The sequence below is a fragment of the Arabidopsis thaliana genome, chromosome 2 (genome assembly GCF_000001735.4).
Source record: "Arabidopsis thaliana chromosome 2, partial sequence".
NCBI lineage: Eukaryota > Viridiplantae > Streptophyta > Magnoliopsida > Brassicales > Brassicaceae > Arabidopsis > Arabidopsis thaliana.
Genome location: NC_003071.7, coordinates 16,265,281 through 16,281,915, shown reverse-complemented (window position 1 = coordinate 16,281,915; position 16,635 = coordinate 16,265,281). Strand labels below are relative to the sequence as shown.

General features: G+C 35.5%; 2 protein-coding genes, 1 long non-coding RNA gene and 2 pseudogenes across 8 annotated transcripts; 1 reads left to right on the top strand and 4 right to left on the bottom strand.

Moving 5' to 3' along the window:
- Positions 1-1,523: 1,523 nt before the first annotated feature.
- Positions 1,524-1,831, bottom strand: AT2G38990 (annotated as a pseudogene; the record flags this gene model as incomplete). The annotated part of the gene is made up of 1 exon: positions 1,524-1,831.
- Positions 1,832-2,564: 733 nt separating this feature from the next.
- AT2G38980 lies at positions 2,565-4,912 on the top strand (annotated as a pseudogene). Of its 2 annotated transcripts, one of them has the most exons (9): positions 2,565-2,880; positions 2,958-3,032; positions 3,132-3,197; positions 3,293-3,368; positions 3,676-3,866; positions 3,951-4,017; positions 4,083-4,190; positions 4,412-4,487; positions 4,568-4,907. The 2 variants fall into 2 exon arrangements; another variant differs by lacking the exon at positions 3,293-3,368 and having other exon boundaries at positions 2,583-2,880; positions 4,568-4,912.
- Positions 4,913-5,043: 131 nt separating this feature from the next.
- Positions 5,044-8,019, bottom strand: AT2G38970 (Zinc finger (C3HC4-type RING finger) family protein). The gene is made up of 2 exons (NM_179975.3): positions 7,572-8,019; positions 5,044-7,133 (listed from the first exon to the last, which is right to left on the bottom strand). Exons 1-2 carry the CDS (start codon positions 7,779-7,781, stop codon positions 5,265-5,267), a joined length of 2,079 nt encoding a protein of 692 aa, NP_850306.1. The 5' UTR covers positions 7,782-8,019; the 3' UTR covers positions 5,044-5,264.
- A 4,390-nt stretch (positions 8,020-12,409) lies between these two features.
- Positions 12,410-12,692, bottom strand: AT2G08985. The gene has a single exon (NR_140447.1). It is a non-coding gene; the product is annotated as an other RNA (long non-coding RNA).
- An 889-nt stretch (positions 12,693-13,581) lies between these two features.
- Positions 13,582-16,630, bottom strand: ERO2 (endoplasmic reticulum oxidoreductins 2; the record flags this gene model as incomplete). Of its 3 annotated transcripts, none has more annotated exons than NM_001202779.1 (10): positions 13,582-13,809; positions 14,150-14,324; positions 14,439-14,562; positions 14,667-14,869; positions 14,968-15,072; positions 15,166-15,284; positions 15,409-15,519; positions 15,686-15,932; positions 16,016-16,150; positions 16,285-16,517. In NM_001202779.1, 10 exons carry the CDS (start codon positions 16,459-16,461, stop codon positions 13,766-13,768), a joined length of 1,440 nt encoding a protein of 479 aa, NP_001189708.1. The 3 variants fall into 3 exon arrangements, with proteins under 3 accessions (NP_001189708.1, NP_181430.2, NP_973637.1); NM_129454.4 differs by having other exon boundaries at positions 13,698-14,055; positions 16,285-16,630; NM_201908.1 differs by lacking the exon at positions 13,582-13,809 and having other exon boundaries at positions 14,124-14,347; positions 14,447-14,562; positions 14,667-14,865; positions 14,964-15,072; positions 16,285-16,461.
- Positions 16,631-16,635: the final 5 nt, after the last annotated feature.

The window sequence follows — 16,635 nt, the reverse complement described above, 5'->3', positions numbered from 1 at the left end:
CATATATTCAAATTATAAAAATTTACGGTCAAAATTTACATTAATATTATATGGCAATCTTTTTTGAAAAAAACATATAGTCTACGACAGTATTTGAAAAAGGGATGGAACAATTTTTTTAAAAGATTAAATGTAATGGGGTTTGGTCTTGGGACCAGCTAGAGCTACCAAAATGTTCCAAATTAATGAAAGGATGCGAAGTTATGTAGCCGGCAATATGGACAACACTAACGATATAAAAAGAGCCTCGTATCTTGTGGTCTACGATCACTTATGTTTTTGCAACATATGTTATGTGGAATGTTGATTATCAACAACATGTTCACAATAAATGTTTTAAGAAAATGAGTCACAAGAAGAAGTGAAGAGCTCTGTTTAAAAACATATGTTTTTCAAATCATACTTCTAAATAAATTGGCTTTGGGAAAATTCATAGAGTCAGGTGATTGAGGAGAAAATACAATGTGGTTCTTCAAACGCACTCCCGTCTTAGTGCACAATTTAACGTACTGGTTCTGAAAAGGAAATTTGCTAAAGCTACAACAAAAGATGATGAAATAATTGAGATGCAACAAAAAGCTACTCCTACATCGTGCGTTGATGTCTTCACTTCTCTGCATTTTTCTACCCTTCGACTTCCGGAGACCTGAATCAAAACACAAAAAAAAAACCTTAGATGGTTTTAACAGATTTGAACGTTTAGTATATACAGTAAAACCTTTATAAATTAATAATGTTGGGATCGGAAAAAATTATTAATTTAATAAAGTTTTGATTTATCGATAAATTATAAATTTTGTACAAAAATTTGATCAAAAAAATAGTTTTTTCTATACAATCAATAATCTTTCTAAAACCAATTACAAGTCGAAAACCATTATTAGGTTTAAAAATAAATAAATAAATTTTCTACGTAATAAAAATATTAGAATTAAAGTCTACAAAGAATTAATATAAATTAAATAAAAATAATACCAAAGTCATATTTTACATAATCTATATTCATACATATAAATATATATTCATAAATTTATACAATTATTAATTTATAATATTGATAAGAATATATATTTACATAGAATTTTCAAAAAAGTTATAGTTTTATTAATTTATCGATTTGTATCAATTTTTACACTAGTCCCGAGTCAAGACATGAATTATTTATAACTTATAAAAGTTATTAATTTATCGAGTATTAATTTATAGAGATTTCAAACCAAATTTTTTTTGCCTTTTTCAACATTTCAAAGAAAAGGTCGATCCCGTATAATGAAAGATTGTTTTTTTTCTTGGTTCTTAAACATTTGATATAGTTAAGATGAATGAGAAAACGTTTCTCAAGACCTCCTAACACTCATACTCCATCGTTTCTCGATACAGTAAACAAATGGCAAACTAACAAGAGATAGGGAGTTGACAATTTCTAAAAACACTGACACGATTAAATATATAACGCAAATATCTTGAACAAAGTGAAATATCTCCGGGCAGTGTATCCTTGATGACATACGATAATTAGCTTAAGAGAATAATTATGAAATATAGTAATGACGAAATAATCTGATGATTGCCTAATCCCACTATCTCTATCCTCGGGTATAGCTCTTACATATGCTAAGTCTTCATTTGCAAGTTTGTACCACACGTTCTCCACGGGAGCAGATACTCCATTCTCACTAGGGAAATCAGCAAAGATCGACCACGTCATCAGATCGGGATCCATCGACATGTCCCTCTTCTCGAATCCTCCAAGGTAAGTGAACGACTCATCGACAAAGGAGACCTCTCCTCCGTACTTTATATTCAGTTTCAGACAGTCGAATCCACTGCAAACGAACAGAAGAAATTAAAAGAGAGGAAAAACCAAGAACGCGAAATCCTAATCCGAAACCCAGAATTAAATGAACCCTAAATCAACACATACCTCATCGCGACGCGACTAATCGGACTCCTCAATCCCAAATTCCGACCAAACCGCAGTCAATCAAGCGTCCAAACACATAGAATCTCTCGATTTCAATCCAATCGAAATTAGGGTTTATGTTTTTCGATTTGGGGAAAAAGGCTAAAGGTCACGACTGTGTTTTGTTTACTTCATTTAACCACGTGTGGTTATATTTTAACTCCAGTTAAAGCCTCCGTTAGCAAAGTTAATCACCGTTAACGCGGGAGTACAATTTCACCACTTTAAATTAGATGAATGTTTTAATAGGGCGCGGAAACTAAACGAGGTATTATTATTCCAAATTTAAAAACACGGGTATTAAACGGCCAAAAATTAAATAGATGGCGGTTTTTTCGGGTTTTTTCCCGATTATATATACATAAATATTTTTCAAATTTACTTTTATCAGGTCTTGATATCCCGTACAAACTCGATCAATCTATAATAGTTAGATGTAAATTACTTGTAAACTGAAATCAAATATTTTGGACCACTTTTTGTGCTATATATAGCGCATGCATGTTTCTTCTCATGCAACATCGCTTAATGAACAAAGAAGTGGGCCAAATAAAAATTTATTGGGCCTGATTAAATGGGCACTATATCCAATTAAACTATGCTATCCTTACGTTTTCGAATCACACAAACTCTCAACGTTGCCAGTGAAGTTCGCCGTCGCCGGAGCTCATGGATTGACCACCGTCGTTTACACACTATCAAAATCCTAATTCGAAATTCTTCCACCACGCTTCTCCTTTTCAAAATCGTAACAATTTTACTCCATCGCTCCGGCGGCGATTCGCGAGCTCTCCGGTATACTCCCTTCAGAATCTGTTGTCGGAATTTCCTTAGATTCTCTCTAAAAAAATCTAGCTTTAGATCACTCTTTTATTCTCAGCTTCATGGCCCTGAAGAAGGAATTGCGCCGTGATGAGGTACATCTGTGAAGCTCTGTGTTTTGGTTTGATTTTGTATTCCCAAATTTTAGGAAAGTTTCTGATTTTGTTTACAGAAATTGGATTTATAAAGAGAATAACAAATGCAAAGTTTCCTGGTGGAGCTGAACACTTGTACTTGGATCTCAAAGGTTAATCGATTTCAATGAATCATTATTTGTATCTTTGGATCTGAAGTTACTGTGTTTTTTTGCATGTATGTGTAGCTGATTCCTCCTTATATGTATCAGCTTTGTTGTTCTTGACGTGGTGTGTTCGTCGGAGGGGTCGAAGCAATCTTCCGATGAGGACAAGCGGTTAGTCATTACTTATTTCAATTGATTTCGGTTAGGTTTAAATGGTATTGAAATTAGAATTGAATTACGGTTCGGTTTACACTGGTTAAGCGAAGAAAACAAACAAATATCCACGCGATGGCAATTTTTGAGACTAGTGCGTCGATTCAAAAAGACATGATTTGGAAAGGGGTACGTACACCCACAGAAGTGCTCTCACGCGCTCAACGCTCACTTTGTGCGAGTGGGTGTGAAATAGAGCCTTCTGATTGGCTTAGAAACTCTAAAAAAAGTGAAATAGTAGACATGTTGCTAGCTCTATATTTGTTATTATTTAGTTTTTCGTCTGCTCATGAAAGTTGTTGCTTTTTTTTCGATACGATTGATTCTAGATGATATCTGATGATAATTTTAGATACTTGAGATTTAGTATTTGATCTATAAAGATTTCACATTTAGTGGTGGTTGGTGATTTTTGATGACTTGAAGCTCTCTGCAGAAACGCACTTGGACATGGAAATGTTACATCTGAACCCCATATTGTGCTTCTGCTGCAATGTCATCTTCAACTCTTCTCCTACCTTCAAAAGCTATTAGTAAGCCACAACTGTCCCGAGGTTCAAGTATGTTCAGCATTTTAGACCCCCAAAGTCGTCAAAAATGTCTCACCCTTCCAGTTCTATCCATGAGGTTATTACTATATATGATTGCAAGTTTTATCTATTTAAACCATGACTGCCATTATCCCATTCATGTTTCTGTTTTCTTGTACAGATGAGCTTCTCGTATGAGTTGTTGTTTGTGAAACGTTATTGTCAGCCATTTGGCTTAGGGAACATATGTAAGCTCCACACCAAAATTATTTCACTGCTCTCATTGATCTTATCTTGATAGTTGGATTTTCAGGTAGAAAGAAGAGTTGGTGTTTTGTTTATGAGTTTGAACACTTAAAACTTTTTAAAGGCTACACATTGACGAGGATGAAGAAAGGCACAAAATTTGGACACAAAGGAGGTAAGGCCTGAAGCTTATTTAAGCCTTTTTTGGAGAAATTTAACTGAGTATAAGATTTTGCGAGCCATCATTGGTTGGCCTCACTTTCATCTAAAACGTTGCTTACTTAAGAGTTTCTATCCATTTGCTGAGTTGGTTATCATCTGGTTAGGACGTTTAAACTTGGATTTATACTTGAGCCGCAGTTTCGTACTAGCATTCTATAAATGATTCTATTTCAGGGTTTCTCTGCTCATTCGTCCCATACCTTCCAGTTCTTTGCATTTTGATCAACACCTACTTGATCATCAACATTGGGTGAGTTAGCCTGATGGACCCATGTATGATATAGTATATTGGGATGTTTCTAAACCCTTGCTGGTAATTTGAAATTGCAGAGCTGGGACATGGATCAGGGTCTTGGTATCGCTACTTATCGGAAGCATGATCTGTCTCTTCTGTGGCCGATCTCACTGTTTGCTGAACAATGTGGTTTACGTTCCAACAACGACTTGTACCAGAAAAACAACAGATCATCTTGCTTAAGATTGGTGGTTTAATGCAGCTACTGAAGGGACTCGAGTTCAAGCTTTGTTGTTGCCGATGTAGCATCTAAAGAGAATTAAACAGTTTGACACAGGAAGAGTAAACACAGGCCAATACATAAAAACAACATGTCATGTACATTGTTAAGTCATTCCAAATGTATCTCTCTTAAATGCCAATTTCATTTTTGTTCTTCCTTTTCCATTTCCAGTAATATGAGTTTGCCAATATTGGCTAAATGATCTCAGAATTGCCGAGTCGATATAATAACTCACAACGTAACAAAATAAATGGGATGGTTTCGACTAAAATGCAGACATACACATTTAAGAGTGGAAAATAAGCTTTTATACGACCATATATACACAGTTACACACAAATACTGAAACAAGACCAACTTACAAAACCAGGTAAATCACCAAATAGTAAGGCCCTCTAAACCCAACTTCGATTCACATTTCTCCTCCTCACGCCCAAAGAGAGACCAGAAAGTTTCGAGAGAGATCAAAAATAGCTGAAACATTTTTACATTGAATCTTGCTTATTTTTTCACCTTGGCTTTGGTTGAGATGCAAACAAAGGCTGGATGAGTCTATGATGATGCGATGTAGCCTGAGATCTGTGTAACATCTCAACCATTGATGGAGTTTGGTAATAAGCTTGGACAAAGCTTGAACCATCTCCTGATTCTCCTCTTGATGTTGCTCTTTGCCATGAGTGTGAACTAAGTCCAGAAAGAATGTAAGCTCTTCCCGATACCTCGTAGACATGCCTACTCGCCATTCTTTCTTGCATTTCCTTTAGCTCTCTGTCCAAAGCCACACAAAACCCATCACCCGATTTCGCTGAGACTGTCTCTGCCAACGCCACTCTGAAATTCTGGATGGCAGTGACACCTGCGGCTAAATCTTCTCTTTCTGCTAAAGCTCTCGCCTTTACCATTGCCTCCGCAGCTAGAAATCTGTTTCTTTGCCTGTCCACTTCGATGGAAACAACAACTTCTTGACCAACGGTTTCTGGTCTTTGAATCTTGAGCATATGACTTTGAAGCGTCACAATTTCTTTTGTCAAAAGATCTTTGTAGACACATCTCATTTTGAGAAGTGGTGTCTCGTTTCCATCTTTTTGAGGAGGGATGTTGACAGATATCAAGAAATCCCGCTCTTCATCAGCGTAAAGATCACCAATATCAACACATCCAGACCTACCATCACCACTAACAAGGCTCTGGTAACTTCCGGCTTTTATTGAGCTGAGATGAACATCTGAGCACATACCCTCGATTTCTAACCGTAGCTCCTGCACTGCAACGCTTAAAAGTCCACCAATGCACTGAGCAAGAGCATCTTGGATCACAGATTCACTCTCAATGAAAGAGAAAGTCCCCCCAGAGGTTTCAGAAACAGAATGCATCAGTGAAGCATCATGATCTGATCCAAAGCCAAAAGAATGAACCGGGATCTGAAACCGCTTGCTTTCACAACCGTGCATAGACAATGGAAGTAACAACTTGTAGTTTGGATCAGCTTGGTTCATGGTATAGGTGTCTCGTCCATCAGACAAAAGGATAATGCTAGCAACGGGATTCTTATCTCTTCGATCTTCCATCACCTTGACACCTTTCCTAAGACCTTCAGCGATATTGGTCCCGCCATTTGCAACCACTGAGTTTACAGCTTGAAGGGCTCGCTGCCTACCAGCATCAGACATCTTAGTCAAAGGGAAAAGACGACGAGCAGTAGAAGAGAAAGCAATAACCGAGAGCCTATCATTTGAACCAAGGTTCTGAATCACAAAACCCATTGCTCGTTTGAGTAGAGCCAGTTTAGTTCCAGCCATGCTCCCACTGATGTCAAGCACCGTGACAAGATCAACTGGAGCTCGAGGATACCTAGATATCTGATTGTTGAGAGAGTTAGCATTTCCAGTAACCATGGCAGCAGCTCTAAGATGCACCAATACATCAAACTTCTCACGGGAGTCAGCTCGTGGTACAGCGGAAACCTCAGGATATATCTTCAAGTCCATCATTCTTACAGGATGATTGTTCTCCAAAGCATCACTATAGCTCTTCCCAGAAAACACGAGTTGCTGCTCTAACCGTTCATCATCATCAAACATAGACGGCTCAGGAGCCAGACCTCGTCCTTGATTCATAACTCCACGAGATCTAGGTAAGCGGTGGACAAGGCTAATAGCTGCATCATTGTTATAAGACCGAGCAAAGAGATAAGGAAGATCAAAACTTGGGTGCTGCATTGGGATTTCCTTCCATTTTGCACGGCACACCGGGCAAACTTGGTTTCCATGTTTCACATTCGAAGCAATGCAGTGAAAATGAAACGAATGCGAGCACTCTGCTGTGAAAAGAGCATGTCCTCCTCCTTCTTTCATCTTATTTAAGCATATAGAACATGTCTGCTCATCAAAAAGATAAAGCAAAAACTTGAAGTTAAATAAGTTCACCAGCTAAACGAAAAGAGACAGAGACACAAACTACTACATACTTCTAAGTAACTATATATAGACAAAGAAACTATCTTTAACTCTGTTACAGCTACAAATAGGAGGATCATTGGAAAGATCATGAACTTTTATAGCATTTGTGTAATTCAATAGCTCGAGATCTATGAGGACAATAAGCAACAGAGTAAAAAGGTATCAAATTCGACATTCCATTTTGACAACGAAACAATACCAAACCAACAGTGTAGCTAGAGTAGTTTAAAAGTTGAGAGAAGAAGAAACAGATAAGAGGAAGAAGACAAACTCATATCCAAAGTCAACTCATTATCACTAAACCAAAAACAAGCAATAGAACAAGAATCGAGAGAGTGGGTCTCGTAAAGATCAAACCTTTGAAGATTTAGAGCTGTTTCTGGACAATTTCAGACCGTGAGAGGAAGGTGTCGGAGTCATAGGCCAGTTAAGTGGAGAAAGCAGAGCAACATCGGATAGTCTCTCTGTAGAATTCAAAGGAGTGGGTGATTCCTCTAGAGTTCTTGGGAGGTACGTGCAGAGATTTAGACCCAAAGCTAGTTTCATTCTCCTCCATCTAGTTCCCATTCTTCGGATTGAGTAAGAAACAGTAATGAGTCCAAAGACGCAAGAAAATGCAAAGGAGAACCAAAGAACACTCGAAGAAACGGAGAGTGAGAGACTTGAAGTGTTGAATTAACGAGAGAAATGTTTCTCAGTGGAGAATGATGAATCAGTGGAAGTGTTAGTGGTGGTGACGAGAGAGAGAGAGAGAGTGAAGAAGAAGAAGAAGAGATTGAGGAAGTATTGAGATTCGCGACTGTTTTGACCTTTGTTTTGGGTCTTGCTAATAAATCCATAATATAAAAAGAAAAAGTGAATCTATAAAGTTAATTAATGCTTCTGCTTTTTGCCATATATAAATCATTTTAGTTTGTCAAAGAAAATATTATTTAATTATTTGAAAAGATATCAAATTGCATTTTTAAAATAGGTGCAAGAAATTGACGAAAAAAAGAATAGGTGTAAGAAGGCGTTCTTACCAATGAAAAATTATTGGAAAAAAAACTCCTTGGATCAAAAATATCTAAAAAATTTTACTAACAAATTGTTAGCAAAAGAAATGACTAGATCATGCAATAGAATAAGTTTGGGAAGAAAAAAGAAGCTAATGATGAGAGGAAATGAAATGATGAGAGTAGAATGATGAAAACAACTGATTTGTAATACTCCTTGTGCGATTAATAATGGTACAAGCCAGTGAGTTTTTTTATTTAATTATGCACATGACACTACACTATGATGATGAGGTTTTGGGAGCACACGTGCACTGCTACATCTCTTTTCTACCTTAAGTCATAACCCTAAATTTATGCCTTCATCCAAGTTTCTATTTTTCTTTGATTATTGCAAGTTACATAAATTTTTAACTCTTTAACTTTGATCAAAATGTTTAACACATTCGTCTTTAACCTACGTTTTCGAACCCAAAGTTTTTGGGATTTAGAATTAGTTATTCTCTTAAAATATTTTCACGATATTGCTGATATCATCAAATGACTCTTATAATCCAGAAAGAAAAAATGGACAAGATCCACGTTTTGGACAAAATGTAATGTCCTAACCCATCTTGTTCACTTCTCATGTCAAAGCGCAACTTTGGTTATTCTCAGACTGAACCTTCCAAATGCCTTGAATGTAGTTTCAAATTATGCCTAAAAATGTAAGATAAAGACTTGAGATGAGTTTATTAAGTCCAAGGCTTATAAGAATTCAGAGATTGGACTATTTGATGCTGCAACAAAGAGTCTAGGATGGATGAAATGTCAAAACTGTATGAGTATAGTTGATCGGGGTGAAGGCTGCAACCACATTACCTGCATGTAATAGTTTCTCTTTCTATCCTTTTTTTTATTGTTGTTTGTATAGTGTGTTGTATTGATTTGTTGTTATGTATTCGAAGTCGCTACAAATTCTAGTTTTTTTGATAAAGATTCAAACATCATTAGATTTTATAGTTTTGAGCGTCAGAGAAATTTTGCTTATTTAACGAGTTAGCTAAGTCACGATAGTTATTATCTTGTGGAAAGCAATGGGCAATCCGTCACTTTTAATGATAGAGCTAAATATTAAAACTGATTTTTCTGATTTTATGTTATTTATGTTGTGAATTAATTGGTCAATCCTTATGCGTATTTACTTAGAATTAATAAACTTTTCTGATGTGATTCAAGATATAGCTAGTGTCCTACAACTCCTACATCAGTTAAGAATCATTCATACATCGAATATTTTTTATTAACACGCACAAGAAAAACACATTAGTACACTCAAATGTATTAATTTCCATTGAGTTGGTAGCGACTGGACATTGAATTGACATCATTTTACTTTTACAAAAATAATAATTACAATTTATGGCATATGAATTCATATAAATGTTATCATAACGCCCATGATATTTGAACAAAAATCTCCCACGGTACTAATAAACTATAAAGGTATAAATAGCAAGGCAAAATTTTCACCAACAATCCTATTTGAAGTCTATATATATTTATCATTATTTAAATCTTATTTTCTTTTTTCTAAGAAAAAATCTCTTAATTTTCTAATATTTTTATTTTTATAGTGGAAAAAATGGTGAGTACAATTGATGCTCTCTGCCACTTCATTTGTCCGTAAAAAGACAAATTCAAAAAAAATTGAATATGTAGAGGTGATCATGTTAAAAGATTATCTTCTGAATATTTTTTTTTTTAGGAAAAGATTGATTGACTAATATCTTAGTAACCATATATATATTTTCAAAATTAATATCTTAGTCACAATATTTTTAGTAATTAATTTTTAATATATATTTAAAAGTAACTAAATATATTTACATATTTACTATATTAATTTCCTTGTAAAGTTATAGAGATGTGTTTTGTTTCATTTGATGTTTATTTTAGTGATTATTCGAAATCAACTATTAATAAAAATGTTTGCAACTTGCAAGTAAAAACGTGATAGGGAAAACAAAGTTGCTACTTTATCGCGACCAAAGTAGCTAAATACAACTTAAGTCGATATTGTGGATGGTACCCGTTTGTAAAACACTAGTTAACCAAAATAGGTATTGCCGTTTGACCATGGTATTAAAGATCATTGGCAAAATGAGACGACAATAATCATGAGCTAGCCCACATTAACTCATGACGACACACAATGATTTCCACTACATCGACAATCAGCTTTTGCTTGGAAGATTGTATATCGCTTCTCTGTCGACTAGATATACTATTTAAACACCAAACAATCGTAAAACATATACTCTAAATCAGTCTCATCTAATAAAAATCACACCGTACAAAAAAATCTAGTTTTTTCGTTGGCTCTAACAAAAATGCTAATATTAATAAGACTTTTTGGTTATAAGTGCCATGATAACATAAGTTGGACCCTGGGTTGCTCTTATAAAACAAATGAAAACGACTTATGATGCGTACACGGTTTTGATGTGTTGTTTAATATCATGCCCATTAATTGTCACGAGTGTGATCATTCAAAAAGTAAAATTGTCAACACAAAAAATATAGTGTGTGCAATGAATAATTATGAGTAATTAGTGTAGTCATCAACGCTATATATACCTCATCTATTTCAATATTCTTATTTTCTCATGTCAAAAAAGTTATTACTACTACTTTTCATTACTTTCCAAGTTTAATAATAAGCTCTCTATATGACTGAAATGTTTTACAGAATTATATAATTCTTGTCATAATTCTTGTCATATATACAGAAGCAGCTATATATTTACTTTTAGGTATCAGATTAGGTGATTAATTGACGCTAATGTTCCGGTTTACTGTAACGATTGACTACTTTTAAAGATGGTTTTACTATTACCAACATAGACCGGACCAAATATTATTTGCAGGTAGGTAATAAACCAATATTAAGAGAAACAATAAATAAATTGTTATATACTTTAACAGTGACATCTAGATTTTTAAACCAAATTTTGAAAAAGAAAAAAAAACGAGTTTACAAAATATTCTCATTGGGGCAATCATCAGCTTTTGTCAAACTCGATTTAGGAGACTATTTGTTTGCATTAGAGAGATTTAAAGTTTAAACTATTAGGTACATATAAAACACGAATAGGTCAATTTGTGTATCCAAGAAGTGTCGTGTGTGTCTCGGAGAGATTTTCGAAGTTTTTGGTTTTTGTAGGATTGTCGAATAAGGACACGCAAAAAAACTTTGGGAGGACGAAAGCCGAAGGGCTCGAGCGGTCAATGTCATTTGGTCAACCACATGTTACGTTAGCAAAATCATCATCCCAACATTATTCTCGGATGGCTCCACTACTTTTGACGTTAGCTTCAACTTTTCATTATTATATACGTATCCTTAACTTTCCCGTTGCATATATTAATGTCAGCTGTAATCTAAGATCCTATTGGTCCATTTACGATTTTATGTACCTAATGCCTAATCATGAACATTTTGTTGTTGACAATGTCAAATTTTATTCATCAGCAAATATTCATTTACGTATAGTTTAAGTTGCAACTTTTCGAACAGAAACAAAATGAGAGAAAATTTGCAAAGGAAGCAAGAAAAAATTAAGTGAGGAGAACCAAAAGCCAAGATACACATCGAATGAAGATTAATTTATCTCTAATCGGCTTGTCAATTGATCAAGATGTGATAAGATGGAGCTTTGGAATAGAAGACGACGAGTAAACAAGGGCCATGAATATTGAAAGTGGCATCAATAGCGAAATTTATTCGATATTATGAAGTATTATCGACTCATATTTTTAGAATAATGATTTTAGTATATGATGAGAAAATTACGATTTATGAGTGAAGATGTATGTGAAAACTCCATGTTCTATTATAAATACAACTTTTTGAGTATTTCTATCACATATATGCAATTGTTTTTTCATAACTTGTTTGCCAAAGTTTCACAACTAAATCTGTTTAACCCATAGAAAATATATTTGGGTAGCCGTAGGCTACACTTCAAGCGAGATAAAGGATTGAAAATGAACTCGTAGCAATGCATGGTTAATCAATAAGTCTAAATTTTTTTTCTCAAAATAGCAAATCAGCTGTAGAACAAAATGGAAATCACCAATAATAAGCCAAGATATAAGATAATATACGGTCAAAAAAATCGATATATTACATATACGGCTATATTAATACTGCTATAACAATGCCGTCACTAAAAGAAGAAAAACATTTGGAATCACCCAAGAAGAAGAACATGACAGCTGTGGTGCTAATAGTTTGCAGTTACCAACTTGGATACATCGAGATTCAAATTTAAAGATACCAAAAAGCAAAGTAGGTAATAGAGAAAAGTTTGAGCCAAAAGCAAGAAAATGAAATAAATACTTAATGGAGATAACTCTGATATCGGAAGACTGAGTGTTTTCAATGGCCTTTGTCTGTTCCCACTACCTTTTTTATCATCTATTGTTCTTGCAAACTACCAATTTTTCTGAAAGCGATGAATATTTAAAAGCCTAACTTTTTTAAAAAGATGGGCATAAAAAGAAAATTTCTCAAACCTTTTTGCCATGCAATTATACTAACACCTTGACGCTGCAAATGAAAAATAAGAACACCAGAACAAGGACTTCCATATCCTCACGTTCATTATAAAAAAATCGAATGTAATGAGTTAAAGTTTGGATACCATATATCGATCTTTATCTACAATGCTAACTACTAACCAACCTGTCTTTCTGAATTTGTACGTAATGTATTCATATAATTTTATATGGAGAGGCAATAATAAAGAACAAAAGAGAATCAAAAGGTGTTCATTGATTGAGGTTGGAGGATAGGATTCCCTTTATAGTGTCTCTTTATGTCTCGCACTATTTCTGGCCTAAGTCAACCGCAAAAGCTGAACTCTCTTTTTATTATCTTTTTAGTGCTTTTTCGTCTTTAATTGTAATATACACTTAAATTTTGTTGGCAACCTCTTTGCATTACATGTGAGAATCATTTCAAAATATTGCGTAATTTGTTGCTGATTACTACTACTATACGCAAAGCTCTACGTTTCTCCAGCTCTCCCAAATCCGGAGAGTTAGGAAGTTAGGATTACATAGCAGTTATCATCAAGATAGTATATACAACTTCGAAGTTTCGAATACATTTGCACTAAAATAAAAGTGTGCAGGGAAATTTGAAAATTTCTATTGACCTTGGCATGACACTGATTGTAACCCAACAGTTGTTTTTGATATTTATGCATATGCAATGTGAATAGCACCACTGACCAAACAATTAGTGTTTTTACATGCAGCTGCAATATTAAAAGACCTTTATTCCAATGGTTGATAACTTCTACACTAGTTATCAGGTTTTCCTGAAGAAATTGGAAGTTTTACTATACAAGAGTAGTTATCCTCAAGGTTTTATACATTGCATGTGTTTCAGGTAGTTAAATCTGCGAAGTTGTAAACCAAACCCCAACATTTTGTAATGGGAGCTTTGGTGAGTAGGCAATTTATGATATGCCTAAACTGATACCGAACAAATAAAAATGTCTCTCTTCATTCACGTTTTTCCACCCATTCTATGTTTACTTCAGAAGGGACTGTCAACAAATTTCAAAATCCGTACAATATTTTTAGTTTCATGTAAGATTCTCTAAATTCACGTTAAAGGGTAAATCAAAAAGTTCTCAGCTTCGGGTTGGCATCTAACGGGGCTTTGTATAACTGTTTCCTGCAAAATTAACCTCTCTTTACTTTACAACAAAGTATACTCTCCCGCCATCACTGCGCTTGATCCCACAACCCCCAGACCTCATTGAACATCTAGCTTCTCTTCCCAGATACAGCTGCATTTCAGCAAGTGGTGACCAGAGAAAATAAGTTTCTACCTCTTGTCTCACTTCACGATTAAAGTCTACAAATTCTTTAATGCTTTCTTACCTTTTGATTGCGCTATAGATGTCACTATTCTTTGCCAAAAGCTGTTCCCTGAAGAGGCATGTCCACCTGCGATTCTCTCGGCCGCAGGACTCATGTCATGAACATACTTCACGGATTCAGATAATCGGTGGAGAAGATTCATCAGCGCAATCACTTCGTTCCTTTGCAATTCGAGCTGAAACAAAACAACAAAGATTGCTACATCACTAAAATGCCGTTCCCAATAGACGCTTAAAGAAAATACACGGTGCAAATGGACAATGCGTCTCCAGGTGTGTTAGAAACGCACATTATGACGCAAATTGTCTTCACCATTGACAGTGAATAGAATTTTCAATGCAGTACCGAGACCGAGAATCTGAAGCTTTCCCCATAGACGGCATTTCTCACAGCCTACACAGTCCATTATTGCACTGCAATGCAAGACGATTCAAGTAATAAAAAAGAATTTAACTTAGCTAGTCAGTGGAAATTTTATCATTGCTCAAGAAAATTAGTTAAAGGACTCAAGAAGGACCTTATGTTTCTGAATTGTTTTTCTAATTGTTGCTTCAGTTCTGGTCCACGTTGGCCTTTCCAGAGCTTTGCTTCATCAAATGGTACTGGACAAGCTGCTTTAGTTTTGGGGTCACTAACTACTTGCTTCACCAGAGATTTGGTCTTCAAGTCCTCAATCACATTACCAGTCTCATATTCAGCCTCTCCCAAGTAATCTTCTGCCTACAAATCATGCAAAAAAAACTAATTGTGACTATTCTAGACCACTGGGACCCTTTTCCTAGGATCCAGACAGAAAAGTAAAGTGGTAAGTAACTGACCTTTGTTACTGCTCTAAGAACGAACAAAAATGTGAAGTATAGGTTCTGAACGCGGTCTGGGTATCTTAACACACGATCATACAACAACGTCAGGTTTTGACCCCACTGAAATACAAAAAAAAGTAGTCTTTGAGTCATTCTATATCTGCTTAAGAAATACATATCACAGATAAGTCAGATTCGTACGGCAGATCTTACCAAGTTTGTAGCTTCATCAAGTAAATAATCTGAAGCGATATGAACTGAAATGGATGAGTGAAGACCAGAAACCAATTTGTACAAGATCTTCTCTTCTTGGCAAGATCCTTCAGATGTATCTATAGAAGCCAGTATAATTGCAGGAGTTAAGACAGCCATATGAATTAATCAGCCACTTGGAGAATAAGAGTATAAAGAAACAAATAGAGAAAACAAGAAACACTTTAATATGGTGAAGCTTACGTTTGGGACAGTTCTCAGAGTATATAGCTTCCCATATCCTTCTAGCTGATGGGCCAATATAGCCAGTGTACCGTTCAGGATTAAGCCGAAGATTAACATATGTCATTTCATCTGCGATCATATATACAGTCATCAAAAACTGCATCTAACACATAGCAATTCGATGCTAAAACCCCTACTTGTTACATATCATCTCATGAGCCAGTTATATATGAAGTAGCGATAGAGTTTCGACATGTAAGAATCAAAAATGAAGTAGACTGTAAAGAAAAGTTACCATTGTCAGTTTCATCATCACTGGTCCAGGGATTGTCTGTGACTGTCCAACCCCTAAAAGCTCTAGTATCCAAGGTACGATCAACAGTAGCTTGCGGTTTCCCCTCTTGACAAACAGGATTGTATTGACTTAATGGCTTCTTAAATACTTCAGGGAACTCGCTTTCAGGACATTCACAAACACTGCAGTCTCTTAACCGGCACATGCCATCATCAGGCCAAAACGGGCAATCACACCACAGTTTAACCTATTAAACGCATTCAAACCTATCACAACACACCTCCAAATCCTCTAGATACTTTCATGATCAAAGAAGAAATATGAACCAACCTTGAAATATCTGTAAAATGGTGTCTTAACAAGGTCCTGAAGCAATGGATTCAACACTTCCGTGTTTAGCCGATTCACAGTTTCATAATCACAACAACAATCTTCAACTATCCCAATGTACTTCTGCTGCTCAGCCTAACAACAAAATCAAAACGATTGAGAAGTCTAGTATACAAATCAAAATCAAAGTAATCGCTGAGATTCAAAGCTAATCACGAGCTCAAGTATCCAATTCAGAAACTTACAAAGAGCTTTTAGAAATACCTAACCTGACGGCAATTGCATATTTTTCCGGTAAATTCAGAAATCGACGAATTCTGAGTATTCAAAAACACAGCGACCACGACGGCTAACAGAACGGCAGCTATAGCTCCGATCAGCAAAATCCAGCGCTTTCCCGATCCTTTCTCCTTCCCCTTCACACTTCCGACGTCCGTCTCCGCCATTCGCACTATCGCAAATAGAACTAAATCTGACACAGACGACTACGACGAGTAATCTCCGGCACTGAATTTTGAATTTTCAGAGAAATTGTGGGCCATTTTTACAAAACCGCAGCTCTCAAAAAAAGAAAGTCAAAACTAATCTCAATCTCATAAAGTCATCAAATCCAACGGCTC